The following is a 27586-nucleotide window of genomic DNA, read 5'->3' on the forward strand; positions in this document are numbered from 1 at the left end:
GAACCTATACTTGTTTATATTCAAGTTCCAATGCCTTTACTGTCTGACAATTCCCAGATATGAATGGTCATTATACTGGTTGGAACCAGTTTCTACCTGAAGACTCTGGCTGTTCTTGAAAAAAGGTTCATACTGAGGCCTTTTAACACAGCAGAACTTTTAATATTAGAGTAATGTAAATCTGTAGCAGAAAATACACTACAGTGGCATTTGTCTAAGCTGCCTTTAACTTTTTGCATACGTTTTTGGATAATGTTCTAGTTTTCTACCAACCCTGCCCTTTTTTAAACTCTGAATAAATGTATGTATTATACGAAGATAAGCGTGTGTTTGTGTATATTTTTTCTTTACTTTTTTGAAATCACATACATTAAAGTAAGTTGCTCAGGCTTTGCTAAATATAGATCATACAGGGGTCTGTCGACTGTAAGCGGTATGATACATACATAGAAATATTGGTATGGATAAACAGCAATTTGTGCCAACTTAAATTATACTTATCATAGGTTTTAATCACTATCAAGCGGAACTGTTCAGCTTGTCTGTCCGGTGTGTCTCCGGATTGTTTTTGCAGTTGCGCATCGCGCGGCGCATTCATTCCAGTGCCTGTTAGCATTTAGCCTGTTGGTAGCATTGTCTGCGGCTACCGAAAGGAGCAACCTGCTTAATTTGTGTGATGTTTCGTTAAAAAAATTGAACTGTTTGATACAAACATGGCGCTTTCGATGGAAACGCAGCTCCAGAGCATCTTTGAAGATGTTGTGGTAATTTCAATCTCTATTTAATGACCTGGGTTCAAAGCTAACACTAGCTAGCGTTGCAAACACCGTTAGCCTTTTACATTATACGTTCACTCGTGAACTTGTTGTGCAAATGAATAATTACAACAACATAGATATAAAGCATTTGCTTCTGTATACAGTTACGTTAAAGCTAACCATAAATATATGAACTAACAGCTGATATTGAAACCGAAAACGTAACTGTTTAGACTTTGTGCAGTGTGTGTACAAGAACTTGATTGTTGATTAAATGCACTCTTATTCAGCTTTACAACGTACCTCGTAGTAATGTAGTACTTCATTTGAAATTTTGTTTTCATGTTTTAGCTAATTATGAAATATGTTATGATATTTTCAGTAACGTCGTTTGTCTCTTAGGGTAATTTCCAGTTGACAATGAGAGAGGGAGAAAGCACTAATGTTGGGTGAAGTAGAATTCCCCCTACAGCTATGTTGGAATAATATGTACTCACTTTAATCTTTACCAACATCAGGTGTTGTTCTCTAGCAGCTGATATCAACTTGTATCAGACTTCCCTGTGTGCTGAGGCAACAGCTTACAATTGTTATTACTCTTACTGGAAAAAAAGAAGTGGACGGAAGAGATATAAAGAAAATATAAGCATTATATTTCCTCCCAATTGGGCTGCAACTATTGTATCGTCTATAAAATGTTAGTCCAAGGAGATAGTTTTTATACAACATTATCATATATTTATTATTATTATTATTATTATGTCTTTATTTTGCTAGTCTAAAATGTAATGTCCAGTTTAATATGATGAATACATAATATATATATACATATATATATATATAAATAAATAATAAATATATATATATATTTCCTGCTTAAAGTAAATATAGTCATCAAAACCTTTACTATTGGTCTACCATGGGTGTCATGTGACTGGAATTACATAAAATATTTTTAAATTTAGAAAAATATAACAAAGTCAAAATTGCAAAAAGTGTCCCACATTACCCAAATTCACTATATATATATATATACATATATATAAGAAAATCATTTTTGTTGTTGATAGACTAATTGATCAGTTGACTAATCGTTTCAGCCCCACCTTCCACATAATTCTATTTATTTATTTTAAGTTTTATTCCTCTCCTCAGAAAACGGAGATGATAGAAGAGGCCTTTGCTGGGTAAGATCTCTCTAAACACACATTCCCACCTCCTGTTGTTTTGATATTATGTCGTGAAAGCAGGTCTGACTAGTTTTACAGTAAAAGGTATAATGTTGATTTGAGGAAAATGTACATTGAGAAATTAAATGCTGCAGGCTAAAATTTGGATTTTGTTTCAGGATGTTTATGGACACTCCAGAGGACGAGAGGACTAAACTGATCAGTTGTCTCGGAGCTTTCAGACAGTACTGGAGCACACTACCACAGGTCTCTTAACACACAGAGACAGACACACACTTGCACATAAATGATGAATGATTGGATGGATCATGTTTTCAATTCCCTCCATGTGTTTCTGCAGGAGTCTCATGAACAGTGTGTGCAGTGGATAGTGAGGTTTATACACAGCCAGCACAGTCCAAAAAGGATCTCCTTCCTCCACGACTGTTTAGCAATGGCTGTGGAGACCAATCTGTTACCGCCCAGGTACACAAACACACAATCGTGTCTGCTTACAAGGGCATACAGCATGCATTAATTTACTCTATGGGGCTTGGCAGAGTCTAATTTTATAATTATATTTAATTAGCTTTTTGTTAGATTGGTATTTGTTTAGGCCACAATATCACTGTGACCTCTTGTCTTGTAATATATAATTAAAATAGATTAGATCTCCCCTGTGGTTTCCAATAATGCCATAATTGAAAGTATTTCTTTTCATTTTCTTTAAGTCTCATTAACATGAATCTGCACTTAATCTATTTAAAGCTGTGACATAAAACAAACACATTGTATGTACTCTATTATGTCTGTTTTTTGAGACAGTCGTACATCTAATGAATCTCTTTGTCTGTCCGCAGGATGGTGTGTGTAGCTCTGATAAACTCGGACAGTCTGGAATGGGAGAGGACTCAGCTGTGGGCGCTAACTTTCAGACTGATTCGCAAGATCATTGGAGGGGTGGACTACAAGGTCTGACACACATGGGCACAGACAAACACAAGCATGACAGAGACTTATCATCAATAAGATCAAGGTCTTAAATAAAAATATCCTCTTGTGACTAACTGAAAGCTGACACATTTGGACATGTTTTAAGATTATATGATAAGATAATCACAAAATTTTGTTCTGTAATCCAACATTTTCTGCACTTTCATTGCCCTCATCAGGCATCTTAAAGATGTAAAAGCTTTCTTCCATCTGGATATGTTTCATGTTAAGTGTGTGTTTCAGGGTGTCCGTGACCTGCTGAAAGCTGTACTGGATAAAATTCAAACCATTCCTACAACGGTCAGCTCAGCTATAGTCCAACAGCTTCTGGCTGCTAGAGAGGTATTTCCTGTCCATCTTTCACTTATCATGCCATTATTTGTGATTTATCTGCCACTCTGATGGCTTGTTTGAATAATTAGCTTTACGTTTACCAATTCCTTCTCTTTAATTTCTTACTCTGTGTGTTTTCCAGGTAGTAGAGTATATCCTAGACAGAAATGCGTGCCTTCTACCAGCCTACTTTGCCATCACAGAAATCAGAAAACTGTATCCAGAAGGACAGCTATCGCACTGGGTAAGTGCAAGTTTCTTGTGTGTGTATGTGTGCAGTGTGTCACATGTATCTAACAACTCTTTCCGTGTTATTTTCTTTTCTTTATTCGCTCCCTGTTTGTAGCTTCTAGGCAGTTTGATATCAGACTTTGGGGACAGTTTCAGACCTACAGCCAGAATCAACTCTATCTGTGGTAAGAGACACGTCAACACACCCACACTTTTAAAATATTGATTGGAAAGATATCAAGGTTTCAGAGTTTTGTTGTTCTCAAGGCTTCATGTTTTAGCAAACCCTTCTTGATTGTTTGCAGAAGCTTTACTGAAGTGCATTCTTTTTTGATATAAACTAAAAGGGGAAAGTATAATTTATGCCCAAACTGGTAAACTTTTATTTTTGTACATATACACTGTGAATTCTGAATTTGATCCATTCTGGGTCTTTTTTAAACATTTTACACTGTGTCTCAACTATTTTGGATTCCGGGTTGTTATTCGCATGTCAATATATTATTTCCAACTGTTATTTTTTTTCATGAATACTTTCAAACAGAACACGAATATAATGATTTTTTTTTAGAACAAGTCCATTTTTTCGCAATTAAAGGCACAAACTAATCTAATGTGTGGAACAGACATACTCAAAACGAACACTGTAGTGTAGCTGAGGATTTAAATAGATCCAGTCCTTACGCTCTTACCTTTCACAGTAAAAGTCCTAGACATATACACTGTCTAAAGCAATAAAATGGCTCAGTGTAGGGTTGATAGTGATGAAGTGCGAAGTACATAATGCAACAGTGGTGAAGTACATAATGCAACTATAAACAGTGTGCCTTTTGAGTCATTTCGCCATGTGTCCACAGGTCGATGCAGCTTGTTACCAGTGGTGAATAACAGCGGCGCCATCTGCAACTCCTGGAAATTAGATCCCATGACTCTCCGTTTCCCTCTGAGAGGCTTGCTGCCCTTTGACAAGGTATTATTATTAACATATGCACAACATAAGATTTTCCACAGATATACCAGAGCAGTAATACATTGTATTATTTTTGTACGTAGGACCTGTTTGAGCCACAGACGGGCTTGCTGCGCTACGTGTTAGAACAGCCATATTCAAGAGAAATGGTGTGCAACATGTTAGGACTCAATAAACAGGTAGGACAACCTCTTCTACTTTTGCTCCGTTGCTTCTTTACCAGGACCTCCACCTGCCCTCACTTTTCCTGTCCCTGACTCTCTTTATTTACTTTCCCCTTTTTAATTTTTGCCACCCCACTCTCTCTCCTCCCTTCTCCCCGCTTCCTGCTCCTGCTCTTCCTTTTTCCTTGTTTTCCTTCTTTTTCAGCCTTGTCTCCACTCCTCTTCTGCAGTCCTTTTTCTCCTTGAATTATTCCTTGATCCTCATCCTATTCTACTTTTTCTGTTTGTTTTTACCTGGTTCTTCTCTTCATATTCCTTTTCTAAATTATTTATTTTAATTTCTTGTTTCTCCTTTCTACCCTTTCGACCCCCTTCTCTTCCCTTGTTGCCCTAGTAACACAGCTATATAAGACCATATGTAAAGCAAGCCAGTGCTGTGAGCTTGACCCATAATGCACTGGTGTTAGTTTTCCCTGTTGGGTTCATGCAGTTTCAACTCAGCCATAGACACAGTTTGACCAGCTCTCAGACAGTTTATAACAGAAAGCATCAATCAACACTGGCCAGAGCTCTGATTTGGACTTTTCTTCATATTTTGAATATGAACCAAAAACCCAGAATCCAGTTTGTCTGTTTGAATTGGCTGAGTTGATGCTAACTGTGCTGAACGGACAGTGAACGACCTAGCTCCTTAGTCACCACTTTCTCTCTCTGTCTCTTCTTTTTTCCCTCTCTGTTTCTTTCTCCCTCTATCTTTGTTTCTCTCTCTTTTCTCTCTCTTTTGTCCTCTGGTTGTGTGTTGTGTTTGTCTGTCTCTCTGCCATGCGCTCTCTAGACTCTGAACATTGCCCAGGTATGTCGCTGTTCCTCTTCCTGGTCACCTGACCTACCAACTAACCAGCCCATTGGTCGCTTAGCTTTTTAGGCACGCTGATGTCATAAAAATGGGAAACTGGACAAAAAAAAGGAAAAGAAAAGAAAGCTTGAAATGGAGTGAACTTAAATGCTACAGAGCTTGAGATGGCCACAGCAGGGCTTCATAGAGATACACTCAGTAGAAATGTGGCTGAATAAAGCCTGGGCAGGTACACAGACAGTGAAACGGTTGTATAAAATATGAAAGACAAAGGCAGCAGCAGGTTGATCGATGTTTATGGATCATGAACTGTGGATGGCTTGTTAAATTAACAGGGTTGTGTACAAAGTAAATTGTTTTTAGTAACATCAATTTCCTTCATGTGCTGCCTTATCTGCTCCTAATTCAGCAGAATAGGTACACAATATAATAAATTGTATTGACTGAAGCCACAGATGGCTAATATTTATTCACTGTGTCATAGACAATATTCTGGGCAAATGTAAACTCTCCCAAAATAGACTTCCTGGCTCATATAATGTTAATATGATATTAATCCTTTACCAGCTGGTCACCATAAATGCTTATAGGGAGGGAATAGTTAGTCAGCTCTGTTGTGTTCCTGTTAAATTTTTCCTCAATAATGTTTTTGCAACACTGGAATTTAGGGCTGCATGATATTGATAAAAAAAACAACATTGCAGTAAAAAAGAATCTGCAATATGTTCAATTTCAACCTTGAGGCAGAACATGTAGTTGGTTTGTATGTTTTAAAGTTAAATGTATCAATCTGGCAAAATCTATGAAAATGTTTCTGCTGAAGTAAACAACTTAATCATTAACACATTGGTTGTATAGATATGAATGGTAATGACACAGCAAGACTGTCAGGCCCACTAGGCATGGTGAACAACACAGGTCCATGTTTCAAGATAGGTTGGGGGGTGCTGGAAAGCTCACAGGCTGTACCACGAGCCACCTCGACCTCGAGCCTTTCCAGGCTGATCTAGAGAGAGGTCCCATGAGGGACAGCACGCGGTCATCCCTGACTTGCTGAGTCGAATCCCCCTGGCAGAATGCGGGGGTCTGTTGAAAAATGTAAAAAATATTTTTGGTTCGTTATGAAACTGTTGCAGGTCTGCTTAGATTGTAGGTAATTAATGGGAAATACTGGTTTAGTCATCGAAAATGAGAGCCATGTGAGAAAATTTGTAGCATGATGTGAGTTAATTTGCCTTATTGCTCATCCTGCAACGTGACTTGTGCGTCGCCATGTAAATCCTGAGGCGATACATCATGCAGCCCTATTTGGAATTGCTTGTTATGTTAACATTCACTAATCTGTCTTTTATATTTAGTTCCCTATATTCTTGCGTATATTTGCCATGCTACAGACAATGCTCAGTTTTAAGAAACTGATCATTTTAAGATTATATGTTCAAACCCTGGATTGTCCTTAATGTCGACTAAGCTAACTGACAACTACCATCCAGTTTTTATTTCACACTGAGACAGTTTAGTCATTAGGAAACAGTACATTTAGTCCCAGCCATGTCTGGTTCAAGCTAACAAGATTTAAACCCTGCTGTTGACATTTCAAGTCCTGCTGCACTGCATGTATGAATGTAGTCTGGTTCTTGCCTGTTGTTAGCGAGGTCCTCTCGTGTCTGACCTTATGCTGCTTACTGTTGTGCTGACCTGGGCAAAACTCTATTTAGACTTATTCATGGGCTTGGTCTGTGCAGCATTATGTTTTATTATTTTTTGCAATTCAAGTAAACCGCAATGGCGAAGCAGTAATCACAATAAGACCAGCTCTGCTTCTATATCAGGAAGTCTGCAGGTCAATTAATCATTATCAGTGTTTTTTATTTAATTGCTTTTTGGTAGGTACTGTGAGTTGGATGATCTTAATGATTTTCAGATTGTCATGTCTTCTACTTCCAGTCTAATAAATGATGCTGCATTACATTAATGAATCTTAATCTTATGCACCTTATGCCATCCAGTCAATTAATTTCATTTTCAAAAATGATAAAGTGTTCTTAAATTAGTGGCTTATAATTGGTAAATTTCATGCTCTGCCAACTTCATTCCTTTATAAACTTAGCAATTCTCCACAGAGAACATCTCGTCTTTCCGGGTTAGAGATGAAGAGATGATTTTGTAATTACAAAGTTCCCAAATTTAAATTGCATGTGCACAGGCAGCTTCAAAGAGCGAAGACATGGCAAAGTGTGGTTTACAAAGCCAAACGCTCCTCACGCTCCCTTTTAGTTTTTAGTCTGTTGATCAGTGCTTTGCCCAGGTCGGCTGATGAGTGAATGAGTGAACTCCGACCTGTGTTGTGTGATGTTCATTGGTTGATGCGTGGTTGATTTCTTTCTTTCTTTTTTTCCAACCAGTTCATCTTGATTAATGGCACAGTGTTTCCCCCAAATACTTTTTTCAGCAGCAGGGGAGATATTGAGATTAGGGTTAACAGAGGGTTTGCTGATCCCAGGCAACCCCAACTCCCCGCTGGATCAGCAGACTTTCTGTTTGTGTGGTTACACAGGTTTTACCCAGTGCTGCAGCTGGCCATCAGCCTACTGTGACCCGGCGCTGCCCGCTCTCCTCTCGAGGAACTAGTCTCTATCAGCAGGTAGTGAGGCAGAGAGACCGCAGGGCTGTGCTGGATAGCTAACTCTTGTCTCATTTGTTGTCTGATAAACAGTACATTCATCAAATTCAGCGCCCCATATTGTTACTGTAGCTCTCATATTTCACAGTACCCACATGAGTGTGGTGTCGTCCCTGTTTTCCACTCTGTCTTAAGGCAAGATACTGAACTTGCGCTCTTGTTTATGTGGTTGTCATGACTTTGCAAGTGACTGACATCCTGTCACTGTTCCAGTTGCTCATCCTCAAGTTGACAGAGAGTGGAAGGCTGTTTAAGGTCAGCGGAGCTGGTAGGTCCGCAGTCTTGTGGATGTGACTTCATGAAATCTCATCAAATTCAGCTGCAATAGTTTTGTACCTTGGGATGTTGCTGCAAAATATATAGAAGAGAAACACCGATGCATAATGGACTACAAGCACAACGGCTCTCTGCCTCTCTTTTTTTTTTTTTTAAACTAAACTTTTATATGATGATCACTAGGTGAGCAAAATAAATTCTGAACGTCATAAATGCCTAAATGGAAAGCATGGGAAGGAAAAGGTTGAAATTATATAAATTGTGAAAGTGACATGCATATTTGTTTAACGGTTTGAGAACTCGTAGTGATCATGATTAGTGACTGATAGATACTCATTTTGGGGAAATGGGGGGTTGAGAGACAGTTACCTTAAAATGTGTTTGGTCCTGATACACATGTTTGCCTTTGGTTGAGTTGGTATGTTTGGAGGAGGTGGTATTGTTTTACTGTTGCTAAGACACTGGTTTGGGATGTAACTAGGTAAGCCATGGGGCTGATTTCTTTGTACAGTAGACGGAAGATACGCCTCTGGATCCTTCTCTCTTTCTCTTTCTTTTTCTTCTCTTGCCCTCTCTTTCTGTGTGAGCATGTGTGTGTGTGTGTGTGTGCGCGTGTGCATGTGTGTGTTTTGGCAGAGGAAGAGAAGTGACGGTCGCCCTCACAGCTCCTCTTCTTCTTCCCAATGACACCTCCTCCCCACCTTCCCAAACCTGTTAGCCTGCATGCAGGAATGTTTTGCACCGTTCGGTTTGGTTTGGTGTTCAGTGCTGTGCTGTTCTGTGTCATATCGTACTGCTCTGTGCTGCTGTGCTGTGCTGTTTGGATCCTTGCTATGTTGTGTCCCAGTTGTGTGAAGAGGGCTGTTAAGTCGTACAGTGGTAGCCACTGCAGAGATCCACACTCCTTCTGTCTGTCTGGTGGGTGAAGTTAAGTCTCCCACCCTGGGTTAATAGCAATTAGTCAGTATTAATCTTTGAAAAAAATTGACAAACGACATGACCAGTGTCTTGTTTTGGCATGAAATTATGTCAGCGTAGCCAATACAGGGTCCTCATGTGCACATGCACCTTGTGCTTTCTACTCTATGGCCTGAAGTCAGTTTTTATTGTGAGGCAGAAGCTGTACTATTCACCAGGTGGGGCTTTAAGATCTTGTTAACCTGCCTTCCCGTCACTATCCGCCTCCCTTTCCCCCCCTCTCTCCCTCGCCCATTTTTCTGACTTTGTCTTTATTCCCTTCCTGCCTTCCCTCTCTTTTCCCCTCTTTCGTCAAAAGAGTACCCCTTATATATTTAAGTCTCAACATTGTTGCTTCAGATACCCCAATGAAGTTCACATATTATGCAGTTATGTGTGGAAACTTTTTGTTCCGACTTGATATGATCATTACAGAAAAAAAGGTAATACTTGCACAAGGCTTCTGCTGAGCTCAGTATTGTTTTTATCAATGTTGCTATTAGGCTTGAAGATTGATCACATTTTAAATTCAATCACTGTTATTTGATGAAACATTATATATTTATTATTTATGTTTAGTAGTTTTCCGCAGGCTATGGAAGTTAACTAACTTCTCAACATAGTATATATATAATATATATATACATATATATATATATATATATATATATATATATAAATGTTTATTGAAATGTGTATTTCTTATTTTTTTTGTTTTTATCAACATTTTTACACTATTTTTATTTTGTGTGTAGTTGAATTATTTTTCAACTTTAGGAAATACATTTTTAGTTTTTCCAAAGTTTCCACTGACATTTCACATTGACCAAAATGACTGATAATGATTTCTGCCATATTCTAGAAGACAGATGTTTCAATATGCTTGCATTAGGGGTTAGGTTTATTTAAATGTTTTTATATTTAATTCTCCTTCTTTATTTAATAGGGCAATTGACATTAATCAACATGTCAGTGTGGTGACTTTAGCCAGGCTTTTTATCAACTGTTGATTTTTGGCAGGATGTTCTAAAATCACTTACCTTCTTGTAATGTCCACATTCATATTTACTTGTTTTTTTGTGCAAATTGGCTTCTGTATGTTGATGCTTAAGTATTTTAACTACCTATAATCATGTCTTATGTGATCAGATCAGCCACTCCACATAAAATGTAAGGGTGCTGCAACCTCTTGCATGCACTGGAGCTGAAGCAGAAGCTTTGACCAAATCTTACCAGCTCCAAATTACAACTTCACAAATTACTGGAGCTACATGGACAATTGTGTTTAGCTCCTTCACAGTAACGTCATAAGGACATTTGCAGATAAAGGTAAACGTGGAAAAGCCACAGGAAGGTTTACCCAGCTGACAGAGGCAGGAAGGAGATGCTGTCCTGCATGGAAGGGGTTGGGAAAAGGTTTTTTTTATGTCAATTGTTCATCTGTTAACATGAAAAATGTGTATGTGAAGTAATTTAATGACTTCTCTCCCACATTGTCTCCCTCCCTCTGTCTTCTCCCTCTTTTTTTTCTGTCTCTTGGATGTCTTTCCCTACTTTTCTCTGTTTAACTTCCTCTCTCTCCTGCCCACTATTTTCTTTATCCTTTAACACTCCCGTCCTCCGTCATCAGCAAAAGCAGCGTTGCCCAGTGCTGGAGGAGCAGCTGGTGGACCTGGTTGTGTACGCCATGGAGCGCTCCGAGACCGAGGAACACTTTGATGCCGACATCGGAGGAACCAGCCAGCTGCTGTGGCAGCACCTCTCCTCCCAGCTCATCTTCTTTGTGTTGTTTCAGTTTGCAAGCTTCCCTCACATGGTGCTGTCGTTACATCAGAAGGTAAGAGGAGGGAGACAGCAGAGTGAGGAAGAGTAAACAGTCCTAATGATGAGTCGTTTCATTTTGGCTTGATTTGATTTATTTATGATATTCATACATATATTTATAAAATACAAAATGGTGACTGTTCGGCACACTTTAGCTCAAGATGTAAGTGTCCATGAAAGAAAAGGTAAAAGCAAGTTGCAATCTCAGACTGAAGGGCAGCCAATGTAGTGTCTTAAAGCTTCATTCTTTCAAATTACCAGCAGGGGGCGACTCCAATGGCTGCAAAAACAAACCAGATTGTAAAGAAGTCTATGAGAAAATTACCCCACTTCTCACTTTAATTGATTACCTTTCAAGTCTTCAATACAGCATGATGTTCACTCTCCTGATTATGGTTAAGATGGACAATAAAACGGCATGCTTTTTGGCGTGGCTACCTTGTGATTCAAAGCTCACTACGGTGGCACATTTCTGTGTTTTTATCTAAAAATTTTACCCTTCACTATGTGTTTTCAGTTAATGAAAGTGGATTGTAACATTTAGTTGCCTAAAAATCTCGGACTATAGGCCACTCTAAGGAGTCGGCTATTCATTTTTGCACCTTGCTAACCAGCACTAGCTGGTAACTGAGCTCCACACTCAAAATGATGTCACTTCTTGCTCCAAAAAAACAAGATAGTGACTCAGATTGACTGAACTCAAAGCTTCGTTCCCACATCAATTGACAACACGCTCACTACATCCAGTTCTTTTATACGGTTTATGAGAAAAATCCTTGAGATCTCCACATTCCTTGAGGTAATACTATCTAGCATCTGTTGTTTAGCCTTTGCCTTAAAGGCAGAAGAATTTGAATATCACACCCACAAACCGTAGGAAATACATTTTCACGGTGAAGACAAACCCATGCATTTAAACCAACTGGAAGGCAGCTTAGGCAGTAACATACTTGTCAAAAACGAATGATGTGACGCTCTGCCAAAAGGAGTAAGCTAATTCCAGCTCTCTGGTGTTTGTGGCTCCTGAGAAATGTAGGTTAAAATTAAATGAAGAAAAATTTACAAGGCAAATACAAAAATATTCAGGAGTGGGTGTTATATTTTATATGTATTATAAAACCGCTATCAACTGATGTGTCACTTGTTGAGTTCGTCTTTCTGTCTTTAAAGCTTGCTGGTAGAGGACTCATTAAAGGGAGGGACCACCTGATGTGGGTCTTGCTGCAGTTCATATCTGGAAGCATTCAGAAGAACGCCTTAGCTGACTTCCTGCCTGTCATGAAGCTCTTTGACCTGCTTTACCCAGAAAAAGAGGTACAAATCTGCTCAGAAATTATTTTGTTCTATTATCACAAGTGCTCCATTTTATGCCCATTTGATTGGCTGTAGTGCAGTAGCAGTAGTGGTAATAACCTTAAACTTTACAGGCAGATTTTACCATCAGATTTGTCTGTTTTTTTTCTCCCACTCCAGTGCATTCCTGTTCCTGACATTAACAAGCCCCAGTCGACTCATTCATTTGCTATGACCTGCATCTGGATCCACCTGAACCGCAAAGCTCAGAACGACAACTCCAAACTACAGATACCCATACCACACTCTCTGAAGCTACACCATGAGTATGCATCTTTAAAGCGCTGGACCCTGAAATATGTTCAATAAATACCTAGTGCATACCAAAATACAGTTAATAGTAAAATAAAGCTCAAGTAAATATACAATTTGTTTCTATTTCATCCCTCTTGTCGGTTAGGTTTCTCCAACAGTCGCTGCGTAACAAGACTCTGGGCATGTCTGACTACAAGATCGCCCTGCTGTGTAACGCCTACAGCACCAACTCTGAGTGCTTCACACTGCCGATGGGTGTCCTGGTAGAGACCATCTATGGAAACGGACCAATGAGAATCAACCTGCCTGGCACCAGCTGCGCAGCGTCAGGTTCTGTCACCCCGCTGCCAATGAACCTGCTGGATTCACTAACAGTGCATGCAAAGATGAGGTAAGGGAGAGCAAAGGGTGTGTAAATGAATTGATGGGGTTCAAAGATGTATAGCTGATTTTATCCCTCTGAGCCCCAAAACTGGTCAGCAAGTTTGAAAGGCATGTTAAAATAATTATCCTAGCCAGAAACTAAAAGCATAAATTACCTTCAGATTTTTTTACATTTCTGGTGGTCCTTGAATTAATTGGGATAACACAATATAAGTCTAAAATAATATTTAATCAGAATCACTTTGTTCTACATGTCTTATTTAAAATAAGCCAAAAATAATCAGTTTGAACTAAACAGATGCTGTAAAAACAATAATTTCTGTGCTACTCAGTGCAACTTGGAAGCCATGAAAGACCAACAGACATATATAAAGTTCAGCAAAAATTTGATCTAAAACATTTAGTATGTGAAGCCCCCAATTTATCCAATATTGGTAAGACTTGTGGGAAGTTGTTGGAATAAATAGATTCCATTTACAAAGAAAACCAACCTGTGTGTTTTCTTTTTTTAATGACTTATAGCTGTTTAGACATGCTTAGTTTGTCCTACTTCTTGCCATGGTTGAGCTGTTTCCATAGAGGTGCAGGACTAATATATTGCAGTGAAAAAGGAGGCCACAGTGAGTAAAATTTAACAGACAAGGAAAAAAAATGTGGGTTAAGAAGAATAGACGTAAAATACACAGAGCTACACAGACAATTTATTAAAATGTATTTAACTGTCTCTTCGTACCTCTCTGTTTGCTTCCCTGCCTGCAGTCTGATCCACAGTATTGCCACACGAGTAATAAAGTTGGCCACTACCAAATCCAGCATCGCCCTGGCCCCCGCACTGGTAGAAACATACAGCAGACTGCTGGTCTACATGGAGATCGAGTCACTGGGCATCAAAGGATTCATCAGTGAGTTACAGAAACATTTCAATTGAAAACTGTGTTGAATGGTTGAGTGCAATTTGCCTCGCTTCAGTATCATTATTTTCCCTTAGGAATAATTGTTTACAGTCACAGTACAGGATTTGTAGAGTGTAATAACTCCTCCAGCATGTCCTAGTCTGGTATATATTCAGTCGTCACTGCTCGTCCACTGGGTTGCATTTTGAGCAGACTGGCTCAGAACAGTTGTGTTTAACATTAATTCGCCTCTTCAGGGCAGCAGACACATGTTGAATAATGTGTCGCACTCTGTCTGTTCAGGCCAGTTGCTGCCAAATGTGTTTAAGTCTCACGCGTGGGGAATCCTTCATACGTTGCTGGAGATGTTCAGTTACAGGATGCACCACATTCAGCCTCACTACAGAGTCCAGCTGCTGAGTCATCTGCACAGTCTGGCTGCTGTGCCCCAGACCAACCAGAACCAGCTGCATCTATGGTAATGTTTATGACACGTATTAAACGTAATTAACCACTAAAACTTCAAGCCACACATAATTACATCAATAAACCATAAGGTTTGGAGATCCCAGACCTCTGCTTGTGTACTGCCCCAGATTCAGATCCACTCCAAAATGTAATGGGTTCTTCCATGGCTCATGCTCCACACGTCTACATGTAATTTTTCTGTAATACTGCTGACACTTATGCAAACTGAAAACATAACCCCATGTCCTGTACTGCAGTGGGTGCAGCTTCAGCTTCACACCAAGGCGCTGGTGATGACAGGAATTCACAAATAATACCACACATTCACACAGTTCCTGTCATCATCTGCATGGAGTAAAACATCAACACAACACTAGACGTTTTACTGGTTCTGCAATAAAACATGTAATTGTTTAAGTTACTACTGTAAGTATTGTCTCAGGTAGGGTTAGACCAGAACATTTCGGTTGTGTGTCAGCCACATGCTAACAAAACACAATTGCAGAAATTGTGCTATCTTTTAAATAAAGCCTTATACATTTTGGGCACTCAAAAGAAGCTATGAATGTATAAGAACTACATGTGTTACAGCCCTTGAACCTATACAATGTAAAACTACATAGAACATGCACCTCACAAATAATCACACACATTTACAGCAGAGCTTGTTTATCATCGTACATGTATTTTTATATTATGTCTCCAATGATGGTCATTAAAACACACAAAAGGATAATGATCAGTCTGATAATGGTCTGTCTCTTCGTCTCTGTCCTCAGTGTTGAGAGCACAGCTCTGAGGTTGATCACAGCCTTGGGGAGTTCGGAGGTGCAGCCTCAGTTCACTCGCTTCCTCAACGACCCAAAGACGGTTCTGTCAGCTGAGTCTGAAGAGCTGAACAGAGCCTTGATCCTCACTCTGGCCAGAGCCACACACGTCACAGGTAGCACTCACTCATAATTACTTCTTTAGATCTTTTGAGGTTTAATTGCTCTCGTCTTTTTCTTAAATTGAATGTTCCTTACTTTGTTAATTTCTTCCAGTAAATTAAATGACTGGCAGCCACCTTTCCCCCCACATCCTCTTGTTTATATATCATTTTAAATTGCCTGCTTCGTTTGTGTGTGTGTGTGTGTGTGTGTGTGTGTGTGTGTGTGTGTGTGTGTGTGTGTGTGTGTGTGTGTGTTGTGTGTTGTGTGTTGTGTGTGTGTAGATTTTTTCACAGGGTCCGACTCCATCCATGGCACTTGGTGTAAAGACATCCTCCAGACCATCATGAACTTCACGCCTCATAACTGGGCCTCACACACACTGTCCTGCTTCCCCGCTCCACTACAGGTTCCTCTTTGGTCACTTATACATGAATGACATGACACATTTAGTTGGATTAATCCTGTTGTAAAGACCAGTTCTCTCTTCTTCTCAGGCGTTCTTCAAACAGAACAATGTTCCTCAGGAGTCTCGATTCAACCTGAAGAAGAACGTGGAAGAGGAGTACAGGAAGTGGAAGTCCATGGCCAATGAGAACGACATCATTACCCACTTCTCCATGCAGGGCTCACCCCCGCTCTTCCTCTGTCTGCTGTGGAAAATGCTGCTTGAGACGGACCACATCAACCAGATAGGCTTCAGGTTTGCATCTCTACAGACAAACATGTATTTATTATATAATGTCACAGATACATATTGTATTGTACTTACAGAGCCTATAAAAATCTACTTTCCGAAGTTATATTTATGAACTTTGGAAGTATTATGGTTGATATTGGGGGGAAAAAATATATTTTATAATGTCAAAACAAGAAATCTCTGTAAATTGACTTCAATTATTTACAAATGGCACAGTCCACATTCCCACCATTTATTTTTTCCTTGCATTACACATTCACTGTCTGTGACACCACAGATTGTGTTTTAATGAAACATGCGATAATGATGCATCTCACCACTGATGTTCTGGCATTTTCTACACTAATTAGCCTGAGGGGGGGAGGCATTCCCAAGTCTCCTAATAACATCTGTGACTAATTGATCCAGAGGGATTATGCAGTGTTTTTTTGGGATGATGAGCTAACTGGTTTTGTGTCCTTCAGGGTCTTGGAGCGTATCGGGGCTCGTGCACTGGTGGCTCACGTGCGAACGTTTGCAGACTTTCTTGTCTATGAGTTTTCAACATCAGCCGGTGGACAGCAGCTCAATAAGTGCATCGAAATACTCAACGACATGGTCTGGAAATACAACATAGTCACACTGGACAGGCTGATTCTGTGTCTGGTGAGGAGACTTTTGCATATGGAGAAATAAATATATACTATATGACGAGGTCTACAATGTGTGCTCATTTTTCTTTTGTGTCCAGGCGATGCGTAGCCACGAAGGCAACGAGGCTCAGGTTTGTTACTTCATAATCCAGCTGCTGCTGCTGAAACCCAACGACTTCAGGAACAGAGTCAATGATTTTGTGAAGGAGAACGCTCCGGAGCACTGGCTGCAGAGTGACTGGCACAACAAGCACATGAGCTACCACAAGGTAAACAAAAACAAAACTCTCTGTAACATCTATTATTTCATACTCTAGTATGAAATGGTGAAAAGGATAGAAACCCAGGTCCGATGTCCACAATGTTTGGTCCGTTAACAGAAATACCCAGAGAAGCTGTACTTTGAGGGACTTGCGGACCAAGTGAACCCTCCCATGCAGCTCCAGCCTCAGTACCTGCCCATCTACTTTGGCAACGTGTGCTTGCGCTTCCTGCCCGTCTTTGACATCGTCATCCATCGCTTCCTGGAGCTTCTTCCTGTCTCCAAATCTCTGGAAACTCTGCTGGACCACCTAGGCGGACTGTACAAGTTCCATGGTGAGTAAGGTTGTCCTAAAATATAAGAAATGAGGAAAAGGAGAAACAATGAATTATGTGGATTAAAAAAAAGGGGGAAACTGGTCGTCTCCTGGGATGTGAATGAAATGCGCAGGCAGTTTGTGGACACTGATGGCTATTTTCTGCTTTGTTTGTGTGCAGACCGCCCTGTCACCTACCTGTACAACACACTTCACTACTACGAACGACATCTTAGAGACAGAACCAACCTGAAGAGAAAACTGGTGCACGCAATCATGTCTTCACTGAAGGTAGGCAGACAGAAACACACCAACCAAGACAAAGCCTCATAATGTAACAACTTACTGTGTATTATTTAGTAAAACTGTACATAATTGTGGCATGCAGTTGATTCTTATTCACACCAAGAATGTTAACGGTAATAATAATTATAACTGTGAGCATCAATGAATGGAAAACAGCGTTCTGTAAAAGTGGGGAATCAGAACTCCACGTCCCTCATCTTGTGCATCAAGGTGTTTCCTAAATACCACGAATGAGTCAGAAACAGCAGATAAAAGGTACTTGATTTAGCTTTTGTCCATTATTATTCTTATGAGAAATATTAATGACAAAAAGCAGCAGCTGCTGTGCAACATAGCTGTGATGTTGTGCATCTTCCAGCACCAGGGGGGTAAAAAGAAAGACGGAGATGCTGCTGTTTATAATATGAAGTAAGCAGTTATGAAGTGTACATATTAAAGAGTTTGAATGTGACACGCTGTCAATTCTGATTGTGGATTGTTTCTATCAAATAATTCTGAAAGTAGTCCCAACGATATTGTTCGCCACAAAATCTAGTATGTCCACTAGTGATTTAAAACAATATATTTGGTTATCTTTATAGTTATCGTTCTTTCTATGAACAGTCCTTCAGTCTTTCATCTCTCTTTTCTTTAGTCCGTCACTGTGACCCAACAAAATACATTTTTGGCCATAACTCAACAATTCATCCACTAATGATGACAATTTCACTCAAAATGTCTTAACAGGATAAAATGGTGAAGTGATAACATTATATATTCAAAAGTCACCAACTTTACTATGACAATCAGCAAACACACTTCTGCCCATTATTCCATGCCATAATTCAGGAATGGAAGGGTAGTATTTTATTTGGTAAGATACTTATGTGGTGATTGTATTGATATTCTGTGCTGTCATGTTGAAGATGTGTGTAAAGCATCCATGTATAATAATTTGTAGAAACTTCCATATTTGAAACATTATCTGGACAGATACGGATGTAAACTGCAACAGACACAGTGAGGCAGTAGTTCCAGTGTGTGTGTAACTACAACTCAACTGATTTGTTTGTATTGGCCTATTTTTTCATAGGACAACCGTACCCCAGGATGGTGCCTTAGTGAAACTTATCTGAAGTTTGGCATGAACCCCAGAGAGGACAACGTGTGGATCCCTGATGATACCTACTACTGCAAGCTGATTGGACGCCTGGTTGACAATATCCTTCCTACTAATCACCGTGTTGGTGAATGATTCTTTCTTAGAGGCCCTGGTACTGACAAAAAGCCACAGGTCTCTAGGGTACCTGAATAATACATTTCTCTTACTGCCAATACTTCTAGTGTCCCTTAATGCCTCTTTGCTTTGTGAGTCAAACAGATAATATTTCACTTCTGTAGTTTATTTAACCTCAGGGAATTTTATTAAAGCCAATGTAGCTGTTACAACAGAAAACAAAACAAGATAGAGGTGGCTGTTAAAGCAACAACATTGGCCTCCATTATTTCCTCCCCCAGTGATCTTCACCCTCCTTAACTCTCTCTTACCCATGGCTGGCAAGTCACCAGGTCCCTTCCCCAACTGTGACTGGAGGTTCAACGAGTTCCCCAACCCTGCAGCCCACGCCCTCCACGTTACCTGCGTGGAGCTGATGGCGCTGGCGGTGCCGGGAAAAGATGTCGGCAACGCTCTGCTCAATGTTGTGTTGAAGAGGTACAGTTAATGACTCTAAAACCCCATCTTTCTGTAATGATAAAAGTTTATTTCAGCATTCTGGTTGAAGTGCTGTACTTGCATTTTTGGATTTGTGCACTTGTGATATCAGGGTTTGATTTGAATTATTGATCATGTTTTCTTTTACCTTTCAGCCAACCTCTGGTGCCCAGAGAGAACATCACAGCTTGGATGAATGCCATTGGACTTGTGATAACCGCACTTCCTGTAAGAAAAAAACTCAGATCATCACAGTCCTTAACTATTTGATGAATTCACACAGTTTGTTCACCATGACAACCTCCGTCTTCCCTCTTCCAGGAGCCCTACTGGATCGTCCTCCATGACCGCATTGTGTCTGTGATCAGCTCTCCGGCTCTGACATCAGAGACAGAGTGGGCAGGATACCCCTTCGCCTTGCTGGACTTTACAGCCTGCCACCAGAGCTACAGCGAAATGAACTGCAGCTACGTGCTAGCATTAGCACACGCCGTGTGGCATCACTCATCCATCGGACAGCTGTCTCTGATTCCCAAGTAAGGCGGTCTTTCCTCAGTCTCTCTCTCGTACTTCTGCTGTCTCTTTAGCCCATGTAGCATTTATGGTTGTCATCAATGTGTGTCCCTGTAGATTCCTGTCAGAGACACTGAAGCCCGTCGTCCAGACAGAGTTCCAGTTACTCTACGTGTACCACCTGGTGGGTCCGTTCCTGCAGCGCTTCCAGCAAGAGAGGACACGATGCATGCTGGAGGTACACACAGTCTCTCACACCGTCTCCCTCAAACAAAACTCACTCTGTCTCACACTCACTTACACACTCTCTCACTATGTCTCAACGCGTTTCAGATTGGCGTGGCATTCTACGAGATGCTCCAGGCGGTGGACCAACAATGCCAACATCTCAGCTACATGGACCCAATCTGTGACTTCCTGTATCACATTAAATACATGTACACTGGAGACAGCGTGAAGGAGCAGGTGAGAGCAAGTCTTTAAAATAAACATTTCAAACTGCAGTAACAATTAGGCTGTGCTGACTGGCAATCGATTGCTATGAAATGAATAATACCTGGACCAAATTTGTGTCTGAGTGACTAATGGGGATAACAGTTTCTGAAATGGCTCCCTTATTGAGGGAGAGAGCTTAAACCCTAAGTTGTTCAACAAGCTATAATGTAAACAGACAGAGCGATATATGCACGTCAATTATTGCCACAGTCCTTATTTTTTGCTGCTGACAGGCTTGTTGAACATTGACGTAACATTCGGAAATCTCATGTGACTGACAACCCAGTGAATGTGAGTCAGAGAGTTGAGACAGCCTGAACTGTGATAAATAAGCCAGCCTTATTTTCTCAACACGCTTTAAAGACCTGCAGCAGGCATTAGTACCAACGAAAGCATGGTGGAAAATATCAACTGATCCATGACTGGCGACAAAAATGTCTTTACTTTTAGCGACCCTACTCTCAAGTTCACTGGGTTATCACCAACACAAGTCACATAACATTTCAGAGTGTGACATCATTGTTCCACAATCCTGTCAGACACAAACCTGATCCTGTTGGCAGCAAAATAAAAATAACTTTTAGTGACTGTAAACTGATGTGCACACCTGCTCTGCATGTTTATATTGTAGCTCTCCCTCAATACTAGAGTGTTTTCAGAAACGTTTATAGCTAAATTCCCTCTTTAAAATCTTTTAAATTTACTTCTCAGTTAAATTCTCCTTCAGTTACAAATCAGTTTGACATCTCTCTGTTCTCCACATGCCTGCTCCTCAAGAGTATTTGTTATAGATATGATTTGAATTTTGTTACTGTTAAATGGAACATGATGCTTGATGGTGTTATTTTTCCCATGGAGCCGTTGTTTAAATATGGGAGACATTACTTTTAAATATTGAAAATTAAATGTTAACAATCTTGTTTAAACATTTAGTCACATAACTTTATCTGTATATCTTTCCGAAAGCTGAAAAGGTTCGATTATTACCAAGCTTCGTCAATAATATATTTTCTTCGACACTTAGATGAACTGCCACCCCCTGGCAATCAGATGCCCTTTTAGTAATAGATAAACGCAATATGACAAATTAGTCACGCAGACTACGGGTAAGATGATATCTGTGAACGTACAGCTCCTCAGGAGACAGTTTTGTGTTTGTATTTTCCATTTTTAGCTTGAATCTGTCACCTCCGTGCAGCATGACGGCTCCCCACCAGTGTCCAGACCTGACACCACAGTTAATTAGAGGAGATGGAAGTGTAGCTCCGTTTGTGCTCGAGGCTTAGACAAGTGTACTTAAAATGACTTGAAGTAATTAATTAAATAGACGAAGCTGCCATTGAACACTGGAGCAGTCTTAACGCTCGCTATGTGCTGTGTTTTGGGTGAAACATGTTGACACTCACCTTCTCCGTCTCCAGGTGGAGAAAATCATCATGACTCTGCGTCCGGCCATGAAGCTGCGACTGCGCTTCATCACTCACAGCAGCTTGACAGAGACATCATCAGCTGCTGCTGCTGCTGCCGCCGCTGCCGCTGCCGCCGCTGCTGCTGCCGCCGCCTCCACTTCTTCCGCCTCGTCCTCCTCCACCCCTCAGCCCCCCACCTCCTCACTGTCATCATCCTCTGCTGCTGCCTCCCCCTCCTCCACACAGCACGCACACACACCGATGTAGGCAAAGTCACAGTTACAATCATGACAGTGGACTGTCACACACCTAAACATTTTCAGTTTCTAGTCCTCCTGGAGTTGGATTTTTATCAAATTAAGTATTTCCTGAATCTGGTTCAACAGTGCATAATTTCAAAATGAAAAACCGCAGCTCATCTCCTGCCTTGGAAAAATTGAGACACTTCAGCAATCTATCTGCTGCATTCAGGACAGTCAGTAGGACACATTTCTTGTTAATATCATGGCATCTTTTTGTATTTTTCTGTTTGTAGACAATTTTTATATTGTATATTATTAGTTAATTAAAAAAAGATTTTGGTAATTCTGCTTCAGTTTCTTTTTGATGCTTCTTTTAACAAGTCTGTGTACCTTTTTATGCACACATGCAAGGTGAATAAACAGCCCGAGATGATGTTCTTTTCAGTGGACATTTAACCATCTCACATGATTTTGTATATTGTTATTATAAACTTTTGTAAAGCGCGTGTTTTCAGTTATTCCACCAGAAGGCTATTTTGAAATATGGGTGTCTATTCTTGGCTTACGTCTTTTGAAAATGCTTGTTTCTTTAACTTGCCCTAGACTCATAACTTAGTCAGCTGTTCAGCCCACTCGGACAGGTCATGACCTAGATGACCCAGTTTCTGAGAACGCTAAGCTAAGCTACTGTGTCATACAAGCAACACAGGAGCCTGACACCAGCAGGGGGAGTCCAACTTTTACAGTTGCCTTCAGTTTGATGACTGGATCATAGACGGAGAGAGAGGGAGAGATGTTAAAGACCCTATTGGCCCCCTTTAGATTGTTTCCCTGTCTCTGTGCCAGAGGGACATCTCTAAAACATCTGAACAGGCATCCATTACGTCCGGTGGAAAGCAGAGCTGTGAGCAAACAACACTTTGGATTTTGGCGGCGAGTTGGATCTGGGATTTTTGCCATTTCACAATTGGCAATGTGACTAATCGTGAGAGAAAAACTTGATTCCAAATCCAGAGGGTGTATTTGTTGGGTCAGTAAATCAAATTATAATTAAAGTGGTGCCTTTGGGTGTTAGAGGAAGCTGGAGAATTGAGGCATTGATTATGCTTTTCATTCTCATTCTGTAATGTACAACAGCATTTGCTTATTAGGAGCGTCATTTCAATTATTGAAGTAAAAAGTGATATTAAAAAAAAATGATGGTATGAAACCAATTATTCTTTATGGATCGTGACTTGAAAGTCTTACAATGGTTTAGCCTTCAGTGCAGATTTTTTTTTTTTAATGGAAAATTAAATCAAATTGTGTTCTTACAATTGAAAGGCTAATTGAATTTTGAATTTGGAGCATTGTGACACCTAATTATTGCACAACACAAAGTACAGTGGAGGCTGATGAAAGTCATTCATTTGTAGTGTAGATATTAAAACTGCCCTGTTGATAGTGCTAGATAAAGCCCTCAAATCACATCAATAGTTTGGCAAAAAAATCAGATGATTTAGTTAATTTAGGGTTAATTTTTAGGGTTTAATCCAAATAGTACTCTACGTTTAACCAATAAAAGTTGTTGAAATATGAAATTTGGCATTAAACTCTCCATCCTCTGCTGCGGTTTCATAATTAGCTGATAAAGATTCAATGTTATACTTACTATACTGCAGCCACCTGATGGGGTTTCCTCACTGCTGTTTAACAAGCGGCCCGGCCAGATGGATTGCACCAACGTTGCACCTAAAACACAGCAGTGATGTCAGAGTATTGACACTTCCTGGAATACACTTTACATCACTGCAGCAAGGTGAGAGGTGAGCAATATTTATGGGTGGTGTTTAGTTGCTCTGTAAAGCTATAATCAATATTTTTATAATATTCGGAGAATGTGAAAGTTGTTGCAGCAAGCGGACACTGTTAGTGACCGCTTGCTGCATCTTGTGAACATAGAGCATTTAGCAGCTAAAGAGCCAGATATTTAAGTCAAAAAGGTTAAAAAAATGTTCAATGTTCAAAGAAACACTATTTTTCTCAGACTGTCAATGGCTGCTGCACCTCTATTCACACACACACACACACACACACACACACACACACACACACACACACACACACACAAAAAGGTCCACTCTGCTCTGACTGGTGAGTGTACCATATTTGCAGCCAGGAGGACTGAACAGTGTATAGCAGCATTTTTCTTCACCAAAACCATCAAACAAGGTTACAGGCCCAGACCTCAATTCAACAGAGCTGCTGTTGAATGACTTCAAGAGAGCCATTCACAGAAGACATCCTCAGGATATGTCTGAGCTGAAGCAGTTCTGTAAGGGAAAATAGCTCAAAATTCCTCCTGAACGTTGTGCAAGTCAGCTACCGGAAGCGATTGGTTGAGATTATTGCTGCCAAAGGAGGTTCAACCAATTATTAGATCCAAGGGTTCACTTACTGTAACCAGCGCACTGTGAATGTTTAATGGATGCGTTCAATAAAGACATGAAGTATCATAGCTGATTGTGTGGTTTTAGGTTACGCACATTGTGTTTGTCTATACTTAGGAACCAGATGCAGATCAGATCACATTTTATGACAAATTAATGCAGAAAACTAGGTAATTTCAACCAGTTCACTTACTTTTTCTATCCACTGTATATAGGCATGTTTCCACTAGGTACTTTTTTGAAATCGGCTGAGTGTTTTGGCTACGCCCACTGGTGAGTTCCCCTCAGCCTCTGTTCCCATACAGGTACTTTTGTAGCGGCTACCCAACGGAGTTTGAATGTGATGTACGCGGCAAATACATCGTCTTCCCTTCTTTAGTTTCTTGTTCTCGATTCTCTCGTCTCAGTCTGCTCTGCTTATTTCTTTTGAAATGGCGCTGTTATGTTGTGGTTGTGTCGAGTTCTACTCAAGTCACATCCTGCCTCAACCGTATCCAATCAGCGCCGACTAGTTAGTATCGGCTCAGAAAAGTACCTACTCGAGGCAGGTCCTTTCTGAGCCGCTACCCGGTGAAGTTGGGTGGATCTGGGGTGGATCCTCTCTCCAAAGCCACACCCATAGCGGCTCACTAGAGGGAGAAGTACGTAATGGAAACGTGGCTATTGACAGAAGATAAGGTAAAGCATGACGGGTCCCCTTTAAGTTGTTTTTGTACAATCATGAAGGTGTAGACTTAAGTTTGAGGCCCTGAAGGTTAAAGGCTGTCTTGTGGTGTTCTTTGATGGATTGAGTATGTTTCACTGTCTGTAGGTGCCAGAATGGGAGACCAATTTCACCCAAGTCACACCTGGAGGATCCTTAGAAAGGTGGAAGTCTCTCATGTTGAAGGCTGTTTGAATCCTGATGAAACTCTAGTGTTTGCCTAGAAGAAAAAAACAATAAGGTTAACACTGATAATCAATCATTCCTACTTATTCGATCTCAATTATATTATATATTCAGCGGGTCAGCTGTAACTGAATTACATGAACATTAGGCAAGCTGTTACTTAAGTACATTAGAGACCTGAACATCTCTGGTGATTTCCATCGTGATGACAGTGCAAAATTAACTCTTAGTCGTCTCTGCTTGTGGTTTTGGAGGAGAGCGGCTTGATGTTAAAAAAAGGATTGATATTCATTTTCAGTTTAAGATAATTATTCCTCTTCGTTAAAGTCTCATGTATACTAGGTCAACTGTGACTTAATCACATCACAACTAATGCAGGGTTCTCTGGGTGTTTAATCCCATTCTTCTTTCTGCGTGTGAGTCACCGCATGATGTCTCTATAAGGCCCAGCTGAGATGTAGGTCACCTCATGTGCTGCTGGGCCTGTGGCTCACCCATTAAACTCTGGACCTAAATGCAATGTGGCAACATGTAGGCCTGTGGGATGCGGATGGGAGTTTTCGTACCACAGCATGGTCGAGTAAAGCTGTCGCTCCATATGTGTGTTTGTGATTCAGCTCTGCTGGCTTTGCGTGGGAAGCCCGGGTTTATATATAGGACGGCAGGATATAAGGCTCATGAGCTGTAGATGGACTGGTTTGCTGCGTGAATGTGTCATCTTTTATCGATTGCAGACTTTCCTCTAACCTAAACCTCCTCATCTTCATTCATGTTCAAGTGTCAGTCCCAGAAGTGCTCCTAATATTAGTGGGCTGTTTCTAACACTCATTTCTATTTAAAACAACATGTCGGATATAGGCTTAACAATCTGTATATTGATCTGTATTGATATATATGGATTCAGTGATCATTGATCAAATGTAATGATATGAAAATATCGATAACAAGCAGTACTGAACATGCCCTCGCAGTACACGCGTGTCGGGGCATGCTGCCGTTGGGGTGTGTGCGTTACAGGGGCCAGTCTATACCACCACTATGAATTTCATTGCCTTAAGTGTTATAGTGTGGCCATGGTACCAAATATGAAATTAGACTGCCACCACAGTGCCACCTAGGGCCGATCAATAAAACCTTAAAGGGTTATCCTCAGGAGGGCATTGACAATAATTGTACCAAGTTAATGCACAAACTATCCCTTTAATCCTCATACAGTGTCTGAAGGAGGACAGTTAGAAGAGGCAGGTAGCAATGGTGGAAAGTAACTATGTACATTTACTCAAGTACTGGACTTTAAGTACAATTTTGAGGTACTTTTATGTACATTTTATGTAACTTTATACGTCTACTCCACTACATTTTGAGGCAAATATTGTACTTTTTACTCCTCTACATTTAGCTGACAGCTTTAGTTACTTTTCAGGTCAAGATTTAAAATGAAAAACATAGTACATTTAAAATTATTACCCATTTTTATAAATGAAACGTTTATAAGGTAGTTCAAATGAGTGGAGTGGAGTCATTTCACAGTGTGGTATTAGTACTTTTACTGAAGTAAAGGATCTGAATACTTCTTCCGCCACTGTCCTTTTTACTTATTTACTTTTCTTTTTTTTTTACTTTTCAGGTCGAGATTTAACATAAAAGATGCGCGGGTCGCTTCGTGGTGCGCATGCGCGGGTCGCTGCGGGGTGCGCATGCGCGGGTCACTGCGGGGTGTATAGTGAATTATAGTGCAGTATCAAGTTAGAGTTAAATAAAGTTTGCTGTGGTCTTATCAATAAGCACTTTGTATATGGTTGTATATGTCTTAAAAAGATTCATCAAGAATATGCATCTTCTCTTCTGATTTTAGAGTATGTTATTCTCTGTTAACAGCTAATTTCATGCTGAAGTTGAAGTTAAAAATCCAGTAAGCACACTCAGGTCTTTCCTACGTACTTCCTTCACGTTCAATTATTGCTGAATGGGAAGCCCTGAGCTAAACACACATGCACAAGCACAGAGCACCACATTTCCTCATCCGATGTTGCCGTGGTAACCGGGTGCATCTGGGGCGGGGGGTATATCAGAGGTATATCAGTGTGTGTGAGTGTGATGATCTCCTAACCCCGTCTCTATCAATCTCGTCTGATGATCCGATTGCTGACAAGAAGCAGGGAGACGGAGGGAGGGGAGGGGAGTGTGAGGGGGGGAGCAGGTGA

The 27586-nt window shown here is 40.4% G+C and overlaps 1 protein-coding gene across 2 annotated transcripts; it reads left to right on the plus strand.

Moving 5' to 3' along the window:
* The first annotated feature begins 601 nt into the window (after positions 1-601).
* med23 (mediator complex subunit 23) lies at positions 602-22568 on the plus strand. 2 transcript variants are annotated; one of them, XM_059356260.1, is made up of 31 exons: positions 602-764; positions 1914-1945; positions 2107-2194; positions 2289-2413; positions 2788-2899; positions 3164-3262; positions 3396-3497; positions 3600-3669; positions 4342-4454; positions 4538-4633; positions 5454-5471; positions 11021-11227; positions 12385-12528; positions 12688-12833; positions 12968-13213; positions 13966-14108; positions 14403-14577; positions 15347-15510; positions 15781-15905; positions 15994-16199; positions 16661-16841; positions 16927-17097; positions 17209-17425; positions 17588-17697; positions 18785-18911; positions 19240-19405; positions 19561-19633; positions 19727-19941; positions 20036-20156; positions 20252-20383; positions 21835-22568. In XM_059356260.1, exons 1-31 carry the CDS (start codon positions 714-716, stop codon positions 22087-22089), a joined length of 4230 nt encoding a protein of 1409 aa, XP_059212243.1. In that variant the 5' UTR covers positions 602-713; the 3' UTR covers positions 22090-22568. The 2 variants fall into 2 exon arrangements, with proteins under 2 accessions (XP_059212243.1, XP_059212244.1); XM_059356261.1 differs by lacking the exon at positions 5454-5471 and having other exon boundaries at positions 603-764.
* The last annotated feature ends 5018 nt before the right edge of the window (positions 22569-27586 follow it).

Source organism: Centropristis striata, chromosome 18, assembly GCF_030273125.1.
Source record: "Centropristis striata isolate RG_2023a ecotype Rhode Island chromosome 18, C.striata_1.0, whole genome shotgun sequence".
In the NCBI taxonomy this organism is placed as follows: domain Eukaryota; kingdom Metazoa; phylum Chordata; class Actinopteri; order Perciformes; family Serranidae; genus Centropristis; species Centropristis striata.

Bases quoted from the DNA above. Each gene is read 5' to 3' on its own strand.
- med23 (XM_059356260.1), top strand. From the start codon at position 714: ATGGCGCTTTCGATGGAAACGCAGCTCCAGAGCATCTTTGAAGATGTT. The intron at 12,529-12,687 runs GTACAAATCTGC...CTCCCACTCCAG, and splicing joins TGCTTTACCCAGAAAAAGAG to TGCATTCCTGTTCCTGACAT. The intron at 15,906-15,993 runs GTTCCTCTTTGG...TCTTCTTCTCAG, and splicing joins GCTTCCCCGCTCCACTACAG to GCGTTCTTCAAACAGAACAA.